This window comes from Branchiostoma lanceolatum, chromosome 1, assembly GCF_035083965.1.
Source record: "Branchiostoma lanceolatum isolate klBraLanc5 chromosome 1, klBraLanc5.hap2, whole genome shotgun sequence".
NCBI lineage: Eukaryota > Metazoa > Chordata > Leptocardii > Amphioxiformes > Branchiostomatidae > Branchiostoma > Branchiostoma lanceolatum.
The window spans coordinates 34561266-34583281 of NC_089722.1; the positions used below are offsets into that span (position 1 = coordinate 34561266).

The window sequence follows — 22016 nt, forward strand, 5'->3', positions numbered from 1 at the left end:
GTATGAGGGCTACACTGTGTCTTCCTGTAAGTTGGTAACGACGAGCAATCTTATTACAGCTTGCATAACGTGACGTGCCCTAACATGTTACGCTTTTTTACGCGCTCGAACTCACGGCGATCCATTGCTGGTTTCCAGAGAGTGGTCAGGTTTTAATGAATGAATTTTGAACACATTCATCTAAAGAACATACATGGACAAGAAATGTATTCATACTGCTCATGGGCCCTTCACGCTCCGCGTTACAGGCGGAAAACGCTGTGAGACATTTTCACGAATGTACCTTCTGATTTAGTGCTACGCCAGATAGTGTGCCTAACTTATTACGCTTTGGTAATTTTGCTCTCTTCGGAAGTTGGTGATGAAGTTAGGGAAATGTAAATAAGGCTTGAAGTCTACTATATTCTAGCTTTCTTTTGACCGGAAAAGTTTGACTGTGTGCACTTCTAACGTCATGTGAGAAGGGCTATATCTACCGCATCCCAGCTCATGTTTTCACGGGAAATAGGCTACCTCGCACTGTGCGCGCGGCCCGACGTACGTCTTGAATGCGGCCCGACTTACGAAATCATTACGAAAAAACGACACCACTTACATCAACAATACTCCGTCTACTTATTGGGAAATATCTTCGCCATCTCTGTATTCAGTTTCGTTTTCATGGACGCTACCAATTACATGTTAGAGCGTAACAAAGCTGTGCGTTGAATCGTTCCGCCACCATCGCGGCCCAAAAAATGGCGGGAAAACAAAGTCGCCAGACGACAGCAATGTTTACGTTGTTTTTCTTTGGTCGGTTTTCTTCTCAACAAACACTTAAAGACCCAAATTTTTAGTGTTTTATGAAGTTATATTTCTTATGTGTATGATAGTTGTGTGACTTGTGTATCTGCTTGGCACAGGTCGTATATTTAGGTTCCGGGCCGTCTAGCTACGCAGTGACCCTCTACTCAGCGCTACCATCATTATTGTCAAGATACTACTTTTCGACAAAACAAGAAATGAATATGTACACATATGTTTTGAATGGAAATGACAATTATGTGCATGAACTTGGGTTATTTACCTTCCTTATCAGCATAGTCATTGGACACAAACACGGCGTACTTATGCAAAATAAGATCAGTAAAAAATCCGTAACATGTTAGGGCGCGTAACATGTTAGGGCGCCCCCCGTTACACAATAATTGTAAAACATGTTTGTACGGATTTTTGACCATTCCAACATGTGAAAATGCATTTTTATGGCATCTGTGACGTTTTTGCGATGGAAATGAGAGACGTTTGCGACATCTTGCCCCCTTTTTCGGCATATTGACCATTGCCGAAGGATAAAAAAATGTTTTTTTTTACCCTCGCCAAATGATTTTGACTTTTTATGACTGACGTATTACGAGTGTTTCTCATCAATTATAAATCATACCAGTTGATCATCTTCTCTACCCAAATAACAGAAGCTGTCCAAAGTATGAGCTTAACAAAGAAGCGCCAAAAATAGTTACTCAAGCAACTGGATAAAATTTTGAAACAGTCAGACGTTTCAGACAGCATCCGCTGTCTTTCGTCAGTGACTAAAGAAAGATCTGGTAGAGCTAGGTTTTATACCAAAACTCTGAATAGATATTTTAATGAAGTGAAGACAATTTCAGATGGTTCAATAGAATACTAAGTTAAAACAAGGTTGTATGCTAATGAATCAATTAGTTCCTATAGATTCTGATTTGCATGATTATCGTCTCGTTATACAACGCATCACGTTAGCTATCTACATACCAACAATCATGATGATTTGTCAAACCTATCTTGAGTTACAGCATTTGCTCATTAATTATGCAAATTAGTTCTTCATTTGAACAGTTGATATCTATTAATATTCTCCCTTCCTCAGTTACATATGTCACATGTTTGAGAGTCCTATAGTGAAATTCGGCGGATGCATAAGCTTTCCTCATTAAGTATGCAAATTAGATATTGATTGCATAAGAAGTATCTGATTATGTCAATCATCACTCATGCTATCTACATACCAAATATCATGACCATCCATCAAGCCCTTCTTGAGTTATTCCCTTTCAAAGTCTGAAGCAAAACCTGCTCCTGTCGCTAGGGGGCCCAAACCTATACCACTTACTCTCTATTCAAAGAGCTACCTACCACTCAAAACTCGACGATAGCATGGCCAGAACACGTTATATCAAAACAGGAAGTTCTGCTGCAGTACCATAACAAGCCGCTCGAGGGGACAAAATCTAATCATTCCCAGATCTCATCAAGACCTACCCACATACCAAATACCAAGACAATCCATCCAGGCCTTCTCAAGTTATGCTGGTTTACATATATAACGTTAACATACATTGGCATGAACTTGCAATAAATGAATATATATAATGTTAGTGACAAGCTTTCTCTCGATGTTTAGGGTGACATAGCGCATTGCTCACTTGGTGGTCTATTCCGTGGTTATAGCTGACGGTCGAGACGTTATGACGCCGTAAACACGGAGGGGCAGGCCATGAAGGGGGAACACCAGTTTATTTGGGGTCTCAATTCGAGCCTACGAGCCTCGAGTCTAGCCCCCGTGTGAGTAAACGTGAAAGTGATCTCGAGCAGTTGAGCTACTCCTCCACTGGTCCTGACAGAGAAGACAGTCGCTATGTACAGTGGTCCGGGGGCGGGGCCACTAACCACCGTCTCTTCCAACTGGAAACAATGTTGACGCAACAACTGTGTATGGGAATGAAAGATGAAAGCAACCGGTTTCAGATTATTCAACCTCATAAATTTTTGGGGAAAATGTAACATTATTTTCCGGTCAAACATGTTGCTCAAAATCGGCCATATTCGTGTGGAATTAGACAAATAGCCTACATTTTAGACACAGATATTACTAGTACCGATATTGTCAGAAAAAGATGGAATCTTTCCAGAATGAAATTTATGACAGAATATGCAAATTAGGTCCCGGTTCGGAATAGTCTGTGAAAATAAGACGCAAATCATGGACAGGTTTTCTCGATAGATTTGGCTTCCGAATCTTGCGGCTATCGCTATAGCAATGTCTAATCTTTTGTATTTCCTTACTATTTGAAAGCCAGTTTTTCGTAGCGTTTTTCTTATCACGCAGATTTGGTCGTCCGCGAATACTTCCTTGTATTAGTGCGGTAACGCGGTCTTGTCGCCTGTCTGATTCCTGGATCGTGCGTTCTTTGTGCATTTTCGATGGTTTCGCGCCATCGGGGATTGCGGAAAACGTATCCTCACGATTTTTTTCTTCATTTCTTCTTTATCAGACAGAAAGATTGATGACCTTTACTGCCAAGTGGGTGTCATTATCCTAGGAAAATCCGTTTTTCCGTGCAGCGGCCTTGGAAGAATTCCCCCAAAACTGCTCCGTGTGAAAATTGTTTTTAATTTTCTTTTACACCAAAGATAGCGTTTCCACAGAAAATGTCAACTGATACTTTCGGTCAGTTGCAAGGCACCCCTTTCCACCGGAAACATTGAATTGTCAGGAATACGATGAAAAAGTGCGCTAGCGCCTTTCTGAGAACGAGTCAGATCGGCCCTGTATCGTCCAAAAAAACTTCGTGATCCTTGTGATAACGTTTTCTGACGTCCGACAATAAGTTCGAATGTTCCGTGAGAATTCGATTGTTAACGTTTGCCTTGTTCTACCAGAAAGAGTTCAAAGGACTCCACAGACTGGAAAATCGGACAGGTAAGTGCGTTAGATATGTAGGTTAAGATTCATCATAACAACTTATACACTAAACAACTGAACACTGGCACACCAGAAAAAGTATATTTTCTTGTGTGCTTATTGTCTAAGATACAGAATGTATTCTCGTCTTCAAGGTCGATAGAGAATCACGGTATACTATACCCTTCCCTGTAAAAAGTGCCCTTCTAATTAGATGTATTTTGTTCAATAAAAATGGCCAAGGCGAGATTAACACTTTTTTCTGTATTTAATTGTAGGCAACAATAAACATATATAGGGATGAACACAGAGCCTGATGTGCAGCGGTCGGGTGCAGACAGCACGACCGATCCGCGTGTCCAACGCAGATACAGCCCTGACGTTCCGCGGAGAAGCGATGCCTCTTCGATAAACGACGGAAGTCCCAGCGGGTCGAGTCGATCCGTCTCCGCTCCTGCCTCGGAGTTGTCCAGCACATCAGCCGACCAATGGGAATCCATCGGACCTGCAAGTATTCCCTCGTCCGAGTCCGGCGACAGCAGCTTCAACATGGCTTCTCTGGGTCACGAGAGAAACATCCCACATGACACACCAGGAGCCAACGACCGCCAGACGTCACCTGTCACCTGTGCACCCACAACATGTCTATCGACAGCCACTCATGAGGATGAGGAGCACAACAAACAGTTCCACATAGAGCAACAGACATTTCTTGAAGAGACAAAAGGTGGATGCAAGGAAGACAACGGTGAGGACTCAACTAAAACACGGCGTGTTCAGGCGGCCTTAAACACAATTTCTCTTGTAACCTGCACGCAAGACAACATCGTTCCAGCAGCTACAGTAGCTGAACGAGCCAGTACAACCATTCAGAAGTCTGTGGATGGGATGAAGAAGGCAATACAGACTTGCACAGCACTAGAGGCATACGCAATGTCTATTGTGCAGGAAGCCATGTCTTCTGCAGCAAACCACCGCAAAGAAAGCAAAGCTGTGAATGCCAGAAACCTGGGCAGGGATGGGAAAATATCGGAGATGGAGGAAGCTGAGTCTCGGCCAAACAAAGACGCAGAGAAAGTGATCGATGACAACTTTTGTGATATGTCCGCTTTCATCGATGACCACGGTAACAGAGACGACGCGACCATGACGGGTGTATCAGTAAGGCGTGATAGTTCCTCCAGGGATGTTTCAGACAGTCAGCTTCTACCCCATGGGAATTCAGCAGACGCACATGCTTCGTTATCGCCCAGGGACCACCGTCCACCATCCTCTACCCACACAGATAGGATCTCTCCTGGTCCTCAGTTATCGCCCAGGGACCACCGTCCACCATCCTCTACCAACACGGATAGGATCTCTCCTGGTCCTCAGTTATCGCCTTGGGACCATCGTCCACCATCCTCTACCAACACGGATAGGATCTCTCCTGGTCCTCAGTTATCACCCAGGGACCATCGTCCACCATCCTCTACCAACACGGATAGGATCTCTCCTGGTCCTCAGTTATCACCCAGGGACCACCGTCCACCACCCTCTACCAACACAGATAGGATCTCTCTTGGTCCTAAGTTATCGCCCAGGGACCACCGTCCATCATCTTTTACCAACACAGATAGGATCTCTCCTGGTCCTGTGTTGCTTTCCATAACTCAACCCAGGGAACGCGTTACGGAGGATAACTACTTCTCTCCTCCAGCCGACACTACAACATCTCCCCACGAGGCTGTCTGCTCGCTCCATTCAGACGTTTCCGGCTGCACCGGTACGGAACATCTCTTGTCCTCCACGAGTCGAGGAGATGACGTCGCTTTGTCACCGCCTTCGCGTGTACTAGACGATGTGCAAATTGACTCATCAGATCGAAGAAGGCTGGAAAACTCCGCTGATATTGATGATAAAGAGAATGAATTGTTGGTCCAATCAGGAACGGCCTCTGAAAACAACAGTAAAGCCAGTAGCACCAAAGCCGCTCAATCCGACGCTCATCCTGAAACTATTTCAGCTGCCAATGAAAGAGATCGTATCAGAAGGCTCCGTGTGGCCGTGGAGACGCTGGTAGAGGAGTTCAGATTAGAACAAGAGCTGGAAGCGCTTCTGAAGGGCAACCAGCCTGGGACCTTTGCAGAATTCGCTACAGATGAAGAAGACATCGAGATGATCCGAGATGCTCAATCGGACTTGATGGAGATGCTACCGCAAGGTGCAGAAGAGTCTCGGGCCTTCCGCGACGAGGTTAGATCCATTCTTGCCTCTGTGAAGAAAAAGAGACGAGGTGGACACATAGAGGGAAATAACGAGAAGAAAACATCACACTGTAGCAAGTCGACTCCTTGGTCGTACGTAATCAAAAATAGTTCATCGTCAGTTAACTCTCACGTGATAACAGGGCCATCAGAAGAATCTGTCCCTCATGAGAAATATTTTGAAAAAGATAAAGATTTGCCAGACTCGCTTGTCATCAATCCGCCAGCGCTGGAGGACACACCGGTGGCTGTCCGCTGTGATTCTTTCATGGAGACTATACCATTGATCACAGAAGATGTCAGCTGTCAGGACGACGATGTTGTCGTGACCACCGGTACGCCCGAGCAACTTGTGACAACAGCTGATCACGACAGTGGGCGCACCGGGGGAAAGACGGAGGAAGCCAACGTTGGATACGGGGCTGTACCTGTAGAACGTGATCAAGAGTCGACTCGTCCCCAGACTACAGACATGGTGGACGGAAACAATGCTGTACCTGTAGAATGTGACCAAGAGTCGACTCGTCCCCAGACTACAGACATGGTGGACGGAAACAACGCTGTGCCTGTAGAACGTGATCAAGAGTCGACTCGTCCACAGACTACAGACATGGTGGACGGAAACAATGCTGTACCTGTAGAATGTGACCAAGAGTCGACTCGTCCCCAGACTACAGACATGGTGGACGGAAACAATGCTGTACCTGTAGAATGTGACCAAGAGTCGACTCGTCCCCAGACTACAGACATGGTGGACGGAAACAACGCTGTGCCTGTAGAATGTGATCAAGAGTCGACTCGTCCCCAGACTACAGACATGGTGGACGGAAACAACGCTGTACCTGTAGAATGTGATCAAGAGTCGGCTCGTCCCCAGACTACAGACATGGTGGACGGAAACAACGCTGTGCCTGTAGAATGTGATCAAGAGTCGACTCGTCCCCAGACTACAGACATGGTGGACGGAAACAACGCTGTGCCTGTAGAATGTGATCAAGAGTCGACTCGTCCCCAGACTACAGACATGGTGGACGGAAACAACGCTGTGCCTGTAGAATGTGATCAAGAGTCGACTCGTCCCCAGCCTACAGACATGGTGGACGGAAACAATGCTGTACCTGTAGAATGTGATCAAGAGTCGACTCGTCCCCAGCCTACAGACATGGTGGACGGAAACAATGCTGTACCTGTAGAATGTGACCAAGAGTCGACTCGTCCCCAGACTACAGACATGGTGGACGGAAACAACGCTGTACCTGTAGAATGTGATCAAGAGTCGACTCGTCCCCAGACTACAGACATGGTGGACGGAAACAACGCTGTACCTGTAGAATGTGATCAAGAGTCGACTCGTCCCCAGACTACAGACATGGTGGACGGAAACAACGCTGTGCCTGTAGAATGTGATCAAGAGTCGACTCGTCCCCAGACTACAGACATGGTGGAAGGAAACAACGCTGTGCCTGTAGAATGTGATCTAGAGTCGACTCGTCCCCAGACTACAGACATGGTGGACGGAAACAACGCTGTGCCTGTAGAATGTGATCAAGAGTCGACTCGTCCCCAGACTACAGACATGGTGGACGGAAACAACGCTGTGCCTGTAGAATGTGATCAAGAGTCGACTCGTCCCCAGACTACAGACATGGTGGACGGAAACAACGCTGTGCCTGTAGAATGTGACCAAGAGTCGACTCGTCCACAGACTACAGACATGGTGGACGGAAACAACGCTGTGCCTGTAGAATGTGATCTAGAGTCGACTCGTCCCCAGACTACAGACATGGTGGACGGAAACAACGCTGTGCCTGTAGAATGTGACCAAGAGTCGACTCGTCCACAGACTACAGACATGGTGGACGGAAACAACGCTGTGCCTGTAGAATGTGATCTAGAGTCGACTCGTCCCCAGACTACAGACATGGTGGACGGAAACAATGCTGTGCCTGTAGAATGTGACCAAGAGTCGACTCGTCCACAGACTACAGACATGGTGGACGGAAACAACGCTGTGCCTGTAGAATGTGATCAAGAGTCGACTCGTCCCCAGACTACAGATATAATGGACGGAAAGAACGCTGTACCTGTAGAATGTGGTCAAGAGTCGGCTAGTCCCCAGACTACAGACATGGTGGACGGAAACAACGCTGTGCCTGTAGAACGTGATCAAGAGTCGACTCGTCCCCAGACTACAGACATGGTGGACGGAAACAGCGCTGTGCCTGTAGAATGTGATCAAGAGTCGACTCGTCCCCAGACTACAGACATGGTAGACGGAAACAACGCTGTGCCTGTAGAATGTGACCAAGAGTCGACTCGTCCCCAGACTACAGATATAGTGGACGGAAACGACACTGTGCCTGTAGAATGTGATCAAGAGTCGACTCGTCCCCAGACTACAGACATGGTAGACGGAAACAACGCTGTGCCTGTAGAATGTGACCAAGAGTCGACTCGTCCCCAGACTACAGATATAGTGGACGGAAACAACGCTGTACCTGTAGAATGTGATCAAGAGTCGACTCGTCCCCAGACTACAGACATGGTGAATCTGTCCTATATTTTGTTCTACATACCTCGTACAACTAAGATGAAAACAGACTTCATTTTTTGCTTTAAACTAGTGCTCGTCGCATGTACGAGCATATGTGACCAATAGTACGTAATAACACGATTCTTTCTTTGTTAATTTTATTGTGTGATGGTAATTACATAGGGTACGCGCACTGGTACTATTTAGGTAGATGGGGTACATTATTTTTTCAACAAAAACAATTGCAAATTAGTTTTTAATTGCATAACCCCTCTGTCATACCTTACTAACATGAACCAGACACAAGTTGATAGTATAGTCCAGATTATAGCGTTGACCCTTCGGCGCACGCATTCACTGAAGGAATAAAGCTCCGATTGTAAGTCTTTGCTCATCAGAAGAACCAAGGCGACGTTGGGCTGATGGCTGTATCGTTGTTTTCTATATTAGTTGGACGAGGGAATCGAGAGCGACAGCTCAGAAGGGGACAGCCCGAAGCCGGTCACAGCCTCCAGGTCCCACCGGCAGCTGGAGCTGATCCAGGCGGAATCATCCGCGTCTTCCGAGGGGAAGATGATGATGAGAAGCCGGCACAGCTCCGACTCGCCTGAGGCACACAGACGGTCGCCTCTCGCGATGGAAGATGGCGATCCATTCCGTGAAGAGGTCAGTCCCAGTGACACTGGTGTCTGTCCCCAATATTCCAACAAGCATGACATTACCTTAGCACATGAATATCATTAATGCTAACAAAGGAGATTTCTTTGCTATATACCATAATAACTGCATTTTGCCAATTCAACTTTTAAGTCTAACATATTTTCATCGTTGAATTACATATGGGCAGCTATAACTTCCTTAAATTCAAAGTTACAGTACGCAAAATTGATTTTTACCAGCAGGTGCTTTTTCATCCATTTGTTGTTTTGTCATAAAACCCAAACTTTGTAAAGATTTTTAGAAATCATATATCTTTTTAGAATTAAGCGACAGGTAAAAAGGCCACTCTGCTGACTCAAATTCACACGACAAACGTCTGAGCGTAATTTTCTAGACTAACCTCATAACAAATTTCTTGTTGTTGGCCTTTAATTTATTGCCACGAAAACATGGTGCCCGCTTAACAGTTGTCTGGCCAATGCCAAAAAACAACAATAGAAGAGTCAAGAAATATCAGACGAAACAACGTATTTTCTTTTCCTCTATTCAAGAAAAAATGCCTTAATTAAGCATGATTTGCATAATGCATGTTTAGTAATATTCGGCTTTACATTGTGCTTTATACACGTATGTCACATTTATGAACCGCCCATCATTTGACTCATTAATTACCGCATCTTCTCCTTAGTGGGGAAATGACTTTCAGATCTGCATAACTGATATTGATAAGCCATAATCTGGATAATCTACATTTAGTTACGTTAATCTTGGCACAAAGCAAGAAAGCAAGAATTAAAGAAATTAAGGAGGAAAAAAATTAAATGCAAGAAAGTCCGTTGCTTCTTGAGGTTTCCTGTTTCAATGTTTTTTACGAAAGAACGCCTGAAGTTCCAAAACAAGGGAGGCGAAACTTACAAAATGTACATCACTTCTTCCTGCGACCAAAAGCTAATAATTATGATCACAAAGCATTGAAACTAACTGAGATACAAAAAAAAGTTCCGCCACAGTACGTAAGAAAGCCATTAGTGAGCTCAAAAGTAAACTTGACCTGCATTTTCTAAAGACATTCTGACACAACAAATATCAGTACATCAACCTATAACCAGCTCTGCTGTTCACAAACGCACGCACAAATACTAGTACACTGACCGGAAAGTTCGGCGACCACATACTTTCGCTCAAGAGCAACATTAGTTTCTGGGCCTACCCACGATTGCATTAGTCATGAAGTTTGATATTTATGCAGTACTCATAAAGATGACATCTATACGTTGTACGTACTTTCCTGTGGTTGCTCGTTACGTTTTAAGTTTTTACTCAGATGTCTTGCTTTGCGGGATTTCAATTTCTGCATAGTGTGTTAGCCAACACCATTCGTTCTGCCCCTCAGGACATGGGTGAAGGGTGCGGCACTCTGGGACAAACAGACACCGATGTTGCCCTGGTGCCGACGGCTGACTCTCTCCCCCTGCTACTGGACACAGATAAACTTCACAGAGATCTACCCCAACTTTCAGACGAGCAAATTTCCCCGAACACGATTATCAAGTCTATGAGCGGTATGGAGACAAGGTGTCATGTTTAGATGAAGTAGCAACAATACAATGTACTTAATGATTAAAGACTTTCACTGGATATAGACAGCACACTCCTACTTAAAGAATCACAAACAGACACGAAGCCCACATTTCACGTTAATGGACAATACATTTGACCCAGTATAAACAATTCCTTCAAGTTCATATTCCAAGTTAATATGTAATTTTGTCAGAAGACCATCATTTAAGTTAGATCGTGCTAATTAAAGCCTTATTTGTATCATCAATGAGACAAGATAAAACAATAAGTCTGCAAAGGCTCAAGCTATTTCTTGAAGGTATGAGGTCTCCGAACTCCTGTTGCAGACCTGTGGTAACGTTACTATTAGCCTGTATTTACACAAGCTCTCGGCCGGAGGGCCGGCCACTAGGAGCGCGATTCGTCAGGCTAACGTTACTATGTGTTATTACAGACTTGCAGGAACACCGTTTCATGGCTGTGCATGACTACCGCCGCTCCTACATGGACAGAGAACCCATCCTCTACAGAGGAGACATCGTGAAAGCCTGTAAGACACCAAACGTGCCCTACTACTCCCTAACGTCTGTAGATGTGCTAACTTTGGTACCGGAGAGTTACCTACGACCGCTGGACTCGGGCGATGCAGAAGGGGCTAGGGTCTGACCTGCGAACCTTGGTCCGTTCCCTTTGACACGGAGAGTTTAAATTGAAACCGGTTCCATGGCCCAATTTGACTTGACATGTCAAACATTACAGTCAGTCATCGAATGATTTTACGCCTCTTCACGGCGTCTTTTTCCTGTTTGCGTAAAAAATATGCTGTCAGAAGTGATGATTGTTTTTTTTAGATATGTTTTCAAAAAAACTTAACTGTGTAAAGGGCTACTGTTTCTTTGTAACTTCACAAACGGCGGTGCTTATCCATTTGGGATATTCATGTTTGAAATCACGGCATTAGAGTCCGTCTGAACTGCATGTCGCGTGATGTCATTTATTCAGTGGAAACGCACAGGTGTAGGTTACAAATGTAACATTACCATGTTTACTTTGATTGATTTCATGCTACTAGATGTACTAGAATCGCTGCAGAAAGAAATGTTCCATTACCTCCGAGTCCTGACCTGTGCTAATCTCCAAGCAGATCTATCGGTGCGGCAAGGCAGTATCAGAAGGGCCAAGGAGTATCGGATCCAAAGTCACTGGTGGCTTTGGCTACTCAGTCCCTTTTCATCGGGTACTCAGGGCAGCTGCCTTACCGCCGATAGATCTGCTTGGAGATTAGGCCTGTGTCACTTGTGAATGTACTGACAGTTATCAAGACTGGCAACTCAAAACACATTGAAATAAATCAAAGACGTTGAATTCAAACGGCGCCCTGATGTTGATCTAACATGAAACATAAAGAATTCTGGCTGTTCTTCACAGTTAGTTCTTGTTAAAATATAGGCAGAAAAAGTAATAACCTGATTTCGGACAATAATATTTCCATTGTTTCTTTGTCAATTGCATTGTATTGCATATTATTGATTTTTTTTCCTTTACATTGATATCACATTCGTTATGATTGAACATTCATATGAGTGCGCCTGGACCATCAGGGCTGCCTGGGTGAGAGGGTTTTAAAAAAAATGTTTGAATTTGTTCACCAAAACAGTGTCTGATTACACTTGCAGGAAAATTGGGCACTTTGGGGGCAAAATTAGCCATGATGCTCGTTTCACAAAGAAACAAATAAACAAACCAATTCAAACAAACTATTGAATGACATAAGACATACTACTACTCATAAAACACATCGGTCATGTAATAGAGTGAATTCGGCACGGTTTTGTCGTGACCTTCTCACCTGAACAGCCCTGCTGCTCAACCCGTGAATGTACAATAAATCAGAACAAGTGGAACATCAATGAAAGGAAAAATAAATAAGCTTCCCAATGATATATAATATGCAACATATCAATGGAGATACGAACGAACGAAATGAACATTTTGTGTTGAGTAAATATAAAACTGTCGAGCATATAACGTTACATGTGAGCCCATTGACTTCAACACCGACTTCGGGATCAACTAATCCTCACCTAGTGCGTGCGCACATGAACTTTTTTCCGTCAGAAAAACAATCGAACATTTTACCAGGGGAGACAGGCCACACCCGGAAATTTCCAAGAGAATATAACTACTAGAAAGGCAACATTTGCGGGAGCGGTGATTTTGAAGCTGTTCTTATTTGAAGGCCTGATTTACAGTTCTTACAACTTATGCAACTAACAAATCGTCATCACCCCCCTAATTGTGATACTTTTAAAAGGTTAACAACTATCCTCGTCTAGTAGCGGTGCATGGCGGATTCGCCACGGCTCCCGTTATCAGCCAAGCACACCGGGTCAGCCTACTCTTCTCCAGTAGTGTATGATCGTGTATAATGCCCACGGGAACGTCCCCGCTGTCGTCATCCGGACGCCTAATTTCTTGGGCACGGTCCGAGTAGGCTGGGACTTTGTTCACCCTCCACCTATCTACCGTAGTCAGAACGAATGGATGTATACGGATGGATGTATACGTTGCACAGGGGAGGGCACAACGTCAGTTAGTAAGAGTTCTAGTTGATACACAAGAACAGCATTAAACACCTCCGTTTACTTCCCTTGGTAATATCTTTCCACCATTTGTGACGCATGATGACTAAGTCAAACCTCAGAGTGAACTCTGAGGCTAAACCCAGGAGGCCTCCAGTGGGGACAACAGGACGACCTGCCGCCCGGGACTGGTCGTGCGGACCACAGGAATGACGTCACCAAAAGAAGTAGGCGCGCTCTCTGGTCTTGTTCCGACGTGCGAAGGCGTGATCGGCTTTTTATCCGCCGTGTGCCAAACCATTTCCCCCTGGTCCGTGACTGAGTACTGTGAAGCGAGTCTCGAGTCCAGACTCTTTAGGGCTATGAATCCCCGGTGGGAGGACGTCGGAGTACCGTTCGGAGTCATCAGTTCGGAATCATCATTAACCTCTTCGTCAGGACTGTAAAGCTGGGTGATCTCTTCTGGACTAGCGACGAATGCTCTGTTCTCGAGCGCTAAAGGATGAGTGAATCGAACTTTTGGGACCACCGGGTCTTTCGAGCTGTCTGTGTCGCTGTCAGACACGTGGCCAGACTGACCAATGATTTCCAAGGAGGAAGAACTTGTCTTGTTGCTGTGGATTTTGCTACGCGGCAGTCTGTTGTGTGGCTCTCTATTTTGGTTCAGTTTTGACAGAGCGACACTGTAGGGTGGAGGCGGACCCGAGTGCCGGTTTCTCGTCCAGGGTTGGTCCTTTTTATAAGGACGGAATCCTTTGCCGTCAGTAGTTGTCTCCAGTCGCGGTGGGTCGCTGTACAGTGGAGGCGGTCGGCTATGTTTGCGCTTTTGTGGCACGGGAGGCTGGGCCATTCTGTTGCCAATAACAGCTGACGTGTTGGCGCTGTTGCCATCAAAGAGTTGTGACGGTGGCAGGCCGTCTGGTTCACCACGTTTAGAGATGTCCCTGGCCTGGTGGGCTCGTACTGGTGTAGGTATCGGTTGGCTTGAGTTGTTCAGCTTTCCACTGACAATATCGTCAGTCAGGCCACTGATCCAAATATCTCCGCTCGGAGTTTTCTTTGTACCTTGACTAGAAACCACCTTTTGTTTTCGGCCATGGCGTCTTGAGGCGTTTGGCTTGACGTCTTCGACGTCCTCCTCCATGTCTTCCTCTGATGACCGTTCTGGTCTCTGTGCCGAGAGAAGAACACGTGCTAATGTAGCGGCAGGGTCTGCTGGGCGCTCGTCCTCTTCATCCACAGTGGGTAGTGTGGAGCGCCCTCTGGCGGACACATCTTCTTCTGACGTGGTGGAGTCATCGGACGCTTCACCGTCTTGAGCCCACGTGACCCTGGAGTGAGGACGAGGAATATCTGTGTGGTCGGAAGCTTTCGGCTTCGTGTTTCCCCTGGACCGGCTCGCTGTCAATATCTCTGGACAGAAAAATTAAGCATGGAAAATGTGATCGCCTGGATGTTTAGCAAAGATGTGTGAAGCAGAGAGAAATTGTGGATACGGCAATATATCTGTGATGAAAAGGAGAAAGTAAGAAAATGCACGTGTCTAACCAAGGAGGTTATCAGAATATTGTTGCTGTGTAATGCAACTGCTGCCTAGTCTTGGTCCAAGGTCAAGTTGCCAATACAATTACTCTCTTGGATTCAGAAAAATACCACTAGCCGAACCAGAACACTCTCCTTCGGTCCTGTGTATGGCTTTAAGGTAGCTCTGCGAAACCGGACTTAGATTACAACTTTCGTGGGCTTGGCCTCTAGCCAACTATCAACCAATCAGAGAATCAACTTAACCTAAAGAAAACATTCAGACGGTTCTCTGATTAGCGGACAGCTTGTTAGAATCCACATCGATAAAAGTAAAAATCTCAGCCTGGTTATCTCCATGAAAAATGGAGATATAGTTTTGGGTGTGTCTGTGTGTCTGTCTGTTTGTTTGTGTTTCCGGACCACTGTAGTCAGCATAACTCAAGAACCACTTGATGGATTACGATGATATTTGGTATGTGGGAAGATGTTGTGAAGCCGAAATTCAAGGTCAATTTTGGGCCCCCTGGTATTTGACCTTGGTACTGCAGTAGAAATTCCATTTTTGTATCTCTTGACCTGGACGTGCTATGGTCTTGATTTTTTGGTGGCAGATAGCTTGTGGTGTAATGAAGACGTGGTGTGGGTTTGGGCCCCCTAGCAACTTGCTCTGGAACTGCAGGGGCGCTATCGTGAAAACTTTCTAAGGACAATAACTGAACAAAGGAACAACGGATTTACATGATATTTGGTATACAGGTAGCTTAGACAGAGATGTACACAATGAAGTGCAAATTATGTTAATTAGAACTTAATTTGCATAACTAACGAGGTAAATCTATATTTGCAGTGTTTGCCATTATCAGACTCAAATACATGTAACGTATGTAGTTTATGGAAAGTGGAGCATCAACAGATACCAATTATGCAAATAAATTCCTAATTTGCATAATTAATGCAAACACCATATCTCATCTAATTGGAAAATTATAGGACTGTCAGTATGATATTTAGTATGCAGGTAGCCTAGACAGAGATATACATAATGAAGTGCAACTTATGCTAATTGTGACTTAATTTGCATAGATAATGAGGAAAATCTATATTTGCAGTGTTCCCCATTATCAGACTCAAATACATGTAACATATGTAGTTTATGGAAAGTGGAGCATCAACAGATACCAATTATGCAAATAAATCACTAATTTGCATAACTCATGCAAAAATACCATAATTCATCTAATTGGAAAATTACAGGACTGTCAATATTGCAACATGTGTAAGTTAGATAAAGGTGTTGATGACCAAGCATATATTATGCAAATGTGTAAGTCATTTGCATGAATAGAATTGTTCATGGAGATATGAGGTCGTGGAACTCTTGTTTTAATAGCAGATCCTCCCAAAGGTATATTGTATAGGCCGCGTGCTGCATGTAAGACATGTAGGCTCTGTGCATGTGTAAGAGAATGTAGATTCTGGCTGCATGACCGGGATAGCTTTTACGTAGGGTATGATTCACAATAATGATTTTCACCACTATCAAAAAGACGTTTCGCCGCCAGGACCAAGGAGGTTTTAAAAACTCCTTGCCAAGACGTTTCGCGTCTTGTAAACGATTCGCCGTGGCAATCATTGTAAAACTGTTCAACATTAATAGCTTCGATTCACTGTTTAGAGATAGGGTTCTGACCTTCTAGTTGTTGTTCCTTGGCCGTGACTTTTCTACAGCAGTGACAGAACCTGGGTCGGTACCTGTCGCACACTGTTAGGAATACCCATGGTGCAACAGCAGTCTGTACAAGGCAGGTGGAGACCAGGGTAGGCGGCAGCCATGTTGGTGTCCGCTCCAAGATAACATCTAACAAGTTCGTCACCTGAAATGTAGCACACATTGTATCGTTTCCAATTGTTCATTTAAAGTATTTAAAACTGCCATGTACAAATCTGGGGGCAGATGATATTTACTTTAACATTGCCAGTGTGAACATGCATGAGGTAAACTTTGGAACAGGCCGATATTCTTTTGGACGCTGAGGTATTCTGTTGGATTTGTCTTCGAAATAGATAAATGTTCAAAGTCTTGGGGGGGAGAGGTCTGGAAAAGTCACACGTCACCACAGTGCCACTTGACTCAAAAGGCGCCCTCTGCCGTGGTTATGTCATGACCACGCCCACCTGCACTAATGAAACACGACCCGTGGGACCTGCTTCCTTGTTGACGTGTGAAAGCGAGGTCAGTACGCATGTCATGTCTGGCACGGATCATCCATACAAATCATACATGTTTCAATACAATGACATTCAAAACAATTTAGAATTGACATATTGGTGACATTTACAGAATCACTTTTAAGTTGACTGTCACGCAATTTCAGTTCAGCGACCAAATGATGATGCAAAGGAGACTTCTATATATATGGCCTCCGTCGGTCAGTATTGCCCATGGTAAAATCCTAATTCACTACAGCCCTACAGCATCGACTATGACTATACAGCCCTATACGAGAATGGCAGTCTCCGGCCACATAAATTACATCTGTAAGCTGACTCAATTCTGTTGCAAAGCTCTTTTCTGTGGATCCGCTTCTATTCTAGTGTGTGTCTATCCGGACGTCTATAAGTGTAATGTATTTCTGTAAGTGTTAAAGTTTGGCATAGAAAGCAAATCAGAAAGCTTGAAGATTCAGTCTTCAGAATGCAAGAACTAGTATTTATATTGTAATTGACACATAATGCGCAAAGCAGATGATGTGTGGATGACAGCATTGCCATCAGGTGACTAGTGGAATCAACAACAGAATTGGGAGGTCGAATATAGCATAACTGAAGCGGAAACTACACAGAAACCTTTTCCTGTCAGCCGAGTGCTTCTATTAAACTTTTTCTTTCAAGGAAACAAAGCAGAGGCGAGTGTTTCTTCGAGTGTCTGATGTCTACAGAGTGATTTGGGACATGGGAATCAGTTCCTTCAGTCTGACTTCTACCAAAAAATAGTGCACTGTAGTATGTGCAGAGTCAGTATGTCATGAGTAAGTAAATGGTTTACCAGGAAAGGTACATCAGCAAGAAAGTAGCACACGATAGTGACGCCTACTGCAGCGAAGTCCCACTGTCGGGCGGTCCTGTCAGCATCTAACACCCTCTCCATTGCTGTTTGGTCAGATGGGCTATTCACTCCACTCTCAGGGATTTCAGGGGTTGATTGCGACTCAGAGGTTCCTCGTGTGGAGTCTTTTGCTTTCCGTGTCCTGATAAAGATGAGTTCAACTGCGGCGATGCCCACACATAGCAGCACGAACAGGGCGCACATATAGAACACCGCATACTCCAGGCCGGTCGCCGCCAGAGAGAACGCGCACTGTCCGTTTGTGTAGAAGTTGGTGTTCGATGCCGACATTACGGGTACCACTATTCCAACCACAGGTAGCACGCACACAATCATGGGGAGCAGACAGGCCGTCAGGGATACAGCCTTGGCGCACTCCCCCGAGACACCGTGGCTGTGTGGCCTGGACCTGCTCCTGTCGCACAGTCTGGTGACAGTGTACACCATCACAGACAGGCTCACTATCATCTTGAATGACAGGAGTGACCAGACAAATACTTTACACAGAGGCTCCGGCCAGGTCTGTTCACGTATGGTTACCACAACATACATCAGCACCGGGAACAGTGCCGTCGTTAAATTGCCCAACGTGATGTTGAGAACGAGGACGTCGGCTGGTCTCAGACATGCCCAGTGTCGGAGAACAGCCGCCAGGCACCACAGGTTCCCGACCACAGTCACACCGACACAGCACAGCCACCCTATCGACAAATACAGCGTCACACCTTCCACGGCCATATTTACGGTTTGTTATGTGCGAAGACACGCAGTTCCGCTCACGCACACAGCGCCTCAGGCCACCAGATCATGTGGTAAAACGGCATTCAGGACTGTACCATCCACGGGCTGTCCAATATTTATTTTTTGCACCGAGTTTGATATAGAGTAACTTAATTCATTCATCACATAAGGTTACAGAATCCTCGTATAAGATCTGACATTTCTAGATATCCAGTTGATATTGATGCCAGAAAGGTACCGCGTCCGTTTCCTGTGGAAATGAGATCGCCCTCCTACCTGGTGAAGCTGGGCGTGTCTTCTGTGCCTTTACGCTACAGCCGCGGCCCATTGAAGCAATGGAACAATGGAATCGGCCCTTCAGTCACGCAGACTTCCCTTCATTCGCTTGTTCCACGTCGTTCTACATGTAGATTTCTGTTCAAACGTTTCCTGGACCGCGGGGCCTCGGTCTATAATGTGAGCAATATAATGTTGCCTGTAACAATACGATCATTGACCTCACCTGAGTTTGTCCTGAGGTAGAAAAACTGGTCTGTCAGCCCACCGGGCAGCCAGCCGCACGGCTCCGGGCAGTGCAAAGGTGCGAATCCGGATCGATGTAACCACGATTCATTCTAATAACCTCACATGTGTAAATGTCTTAGATACTAGTATGTAATGTAACATGTCCAGCTGCAAGTCGGCACAAAAGCTGTGGATTACACGCGTACTGTAAAGGAAAGCTTAAAGGCAAGAGGTGTTCAGTTTTGTCAAAGTGACAATACATGTTTGGGGATGAAAATGTCGATGTTCAGGATTACTACATGTATATAGATCTAATTATATCATTATTAAAACGGTCCTGGCCCGGCGCCCGCATGAACTAATTGTTGTGGTTGTGGAATGTAAAAAATTGTATTTTGGTTTCGAACAATTAAATGGAATTATTTTCTCCTATGTGCCATCAAAGCATGGCGAAGCTAGTACAAGGATACCCTTTACAACCCTAACTCTGCGTGCCGTGAACTAGACGACATTCCGGTCTTAGAGCTATGGAGGACAATAAGAGATTGGGGAGGGGGCGGGCACTCGCAACTTCATTTGGTGCGACTGCGATTTCCAAAAATAATATTATTTTGATTTTAACCTCCTTGGTTTTTCTATGTCCGGAGTCCACGTTTTTGTGGGTTGTCCCTTTTTAATGAAGTAGTCATTGAAATATTCTGCAACTTCTGTTGGTCTTGTTCATATTTGTCCATTTCATTCAAGTTCGGTGTTCTTGAAGTATTCTATTTATTACATCACTCCAAAGCTGGTTGTTGTCTTTATTCCTGCTGTTCTTTGTAAAACTTATATCTGTATCTGTATCTATATAGCCGGTATAACCGCCATTAGGCGTAACACACCAGCTTCGCAGGCACGCGGCGCGGCAGCAGCTGGTCATATTACACCGAACGGTCTGTTACACCTAGTCTTTGCATATCTGACTGTAACCGTTCTTTAAAGCTACTTAGTGAGGAAGCTCCTACAGTACTTGATGACAACGAATTCCATTCTACTATGGTTCTCGGGAAATACGAATTTTTGAACACATCAATCCTTGGCTGATAAATCTGGTATTTAAAAGCATGACTATTTCTGGTCCTCTTCTGAGCTGGCATTAGATACTTATCAGTCGGTACGTCCACAAGTTTATTAGTCATCTTGTACATCATGCAAAGTCTGGACATTGTTCTCCTGTCCTCAAGTGACATCCATTGCAGGTCTGCTTTCATTTTTGTTACACTAGTGCCCCATTCATAGTTGTTCGTGCAGAATCTGGCAGCTTGGTTCTGCACCCTCTCCAGTTTATCTATATCCTTCTTTGTGTATGGATCCCAAACTGTTGCAGCATATTCAAGGTTTGGTCTTACTAGAGACGTGTATGCAAGTGATTTTACCTTTGCTGGGCATGCCCACAAATTACGTTTGATCACTCCCAATGTCTGTTTAGCCTTAGTTGTTACTTTGTTGATATGGGTGTTTCACTTTAGCCCCGTTGTTAATGTAACGCCTAGGTACGGGTGGCTCTTTGCTGTTGCTAGAGCCTGTCCACAGAACTGGTAGGTGGTTACAATTGGGTTTCGTTTATTTGTTATGTGCATGATGTAACATTTTTTCCGGATTAAACTGCATTAGCCATCTGCTTTGCCATTCTTCGAGTGTGTTCAGATCTTCTTGCAAAAGCTATGGATTACTCTGTGTGGACAACTCTATATATAACAGGCAGTCATCGGCAAATAACCTCACATTTGAATCAAGCTGGTCTGGTAAGTCATTTATGTACAGGAGGAAGAGTAACGGTCCCAGAACGGTTCCCTGTGGTACGCCTGACGCAACTCTAACTGGAGCTGAGGCCTTGCCTTCTACCACTACCGTCTGTTCCCTATTGGTCAAAAAAGCCTTCAACCAATTTAGTGTGGTGCCTTGAATTCCGTAGTGCTCTAGTTTTGTGATGAGTCTGCCATGTGGGACTTTATCGAAAGCTTTAGTAAAATCAAGAATTGCTAGATCTACCTGTTTTTTACTGTTCAGTGCGCCAGCTATGTCGTGAGCTGTCAATATAAGCTGTGTTTCTGTGGATCGCTTTGCTCTGAATCCATGTTGGTAGTCAGTCAATATGTTGAAACTTTCTAAGTGTTTCATGACATGACTATGGATAATGTGTTCAAGTAGTTTGCAGGATATACAGGTCAGTGATACAGGTCGGTAGTTGCCGGGGACAGCTCTATCTCCCTTTTTAAAAATGGCACCGTATATTTGCATCCCTCCAGTCTTTGGGAATTTCTCCTGTGTCTTACGAGTGTTGGAAAATATTGGTTAACACAGGTGCTATTTCGGTGGCTGTCATTTTGAGGAACCAAGGAGGTACAGTATTTGGTCTGGACCAGATGCTTTAGATGGATTGAGACCTTGGAGCATTTTTTCGACACCATTAGGGAAAATCACTATGTGTTCCATGGGAGGGGTACAGGCCTGTCCGAGAGTTGGCATGTTTGTTGTGTCTTCTTCTGTGAACACACTTTTAAACTGTGAACTGAGTGCCTCTGCTTTTTTCTCGCTATCACTGATAATGGAATTCCCAATCTTTAGAGGGGCTACGCCGACAAGGTCTCTTCTTAGGCCTTTTATGTATGACCAGAATGTTTTGGGTTTGTCTATTATGGCTTCCCCCAGTATGTCTGCCACATATTTTGAATGTGTTGCTCTTATGCTTTTCTGTACACCCTTCTTAACTCTCTTGTATTTGTTCATGTCTTCCTCTCGCCCTGACTTCTCTTAGCTTTGTTGTAAAGACGTTGTTTCTTACGACAATACCTTCTTAAGTTTCTGTTGAACCAGG

The 22016-nt window shown here is 44.7% G+C and overlaps 2 protein-coding genes across 2 annotated transcripts; one reads left to right on the forward strand and one right to left on the reverse strand.

The window, feature by feature from the left end:
* The first annotated feature begins 3303 nt into the window (after positions 1–3303).
* LOC136421033 (serine-rich adhesin for platelets-like) lies at positions 3304–12073 on the forward strand. Its single transcript, XM_066408181.1, has 5 exons — positions 3304–3721; positions 3982–7597; positions 8933–9148; positions 10536–10704; positions 11157–12073. Exons 2-5 carry the CDS (start codon positions 4004–4006, stop codon positions 11366–11368), a joined length of 4191 nt encoding a protein of 1396 aa, XP_066264278.1. The 5' UTR covers positions 3304–3721; positions 3982–4003; the 3' UTR covers positions 11369–12073.
* Positions 9671–18923, reverse strand: LOC136421045 (uncharacterized). Its single transcript, XM_066408192.1, has 3 exons — positions 17855–18923; positions 16499–16682; positions 9671–14697 (listed from the first exon to the last, which is right to left on the reverse strand). Exons 1-3 carry the CDS (start codon positions 18650–18652, stop codon positions 13421–13423), a joined length of 2259 nt encoding a protein of 752 aa, XP_066264289.1. The 5' UTR covers positions 18653–18923; the 3' UTR covers positions 9671–13420.
* Between the last annotated feature and the right edge of the window lie 3093 nt (positions 18924–22016).

Coding starts and splice junctions, on each gene's coding strand:
- LOC136421033 (XM_066408181.1), top strand. CDS start 4,004: ATGAACACAGAGCCTGATGTGCAGCGGTCGGGTGCAGACAGCACGACC. Junction 7,598..8,932: donor GTCCCCAGACTACAGACATG/GTGGACGGAAAC, acceptor TTTCTATATTAG/TTGGACGAGGGAATCGAGAG. Junction 10,705..11,156: donor GATTATCAAGTCTATGAGCG/GTATGGAGACAA, acceptor GTGTTATTACAG/ACTTGCAGGAACACCGTTTC.
- LOC136421045 (XM_066408192.1), bottom strand. CDS start 18,652: ATGGCCGTGGAAGGTGTGACGCTGTATTTGTCGATAGGGTGGCTGTGC. Junction 16,683..17,854: donor TTGCTGATGTACCTTTCCTG/GTAAACCATTTA, acceptor GCTACATTTCAG/GTGACGAACTTGTTAGATGT. Junction 14,698..16,498: donor CAAGGAACAACAACTAGAAG/GTCAGAACCCTA, acceptor TTTTCTGTCCAG/AGATATTGACAGCGAGCCGG.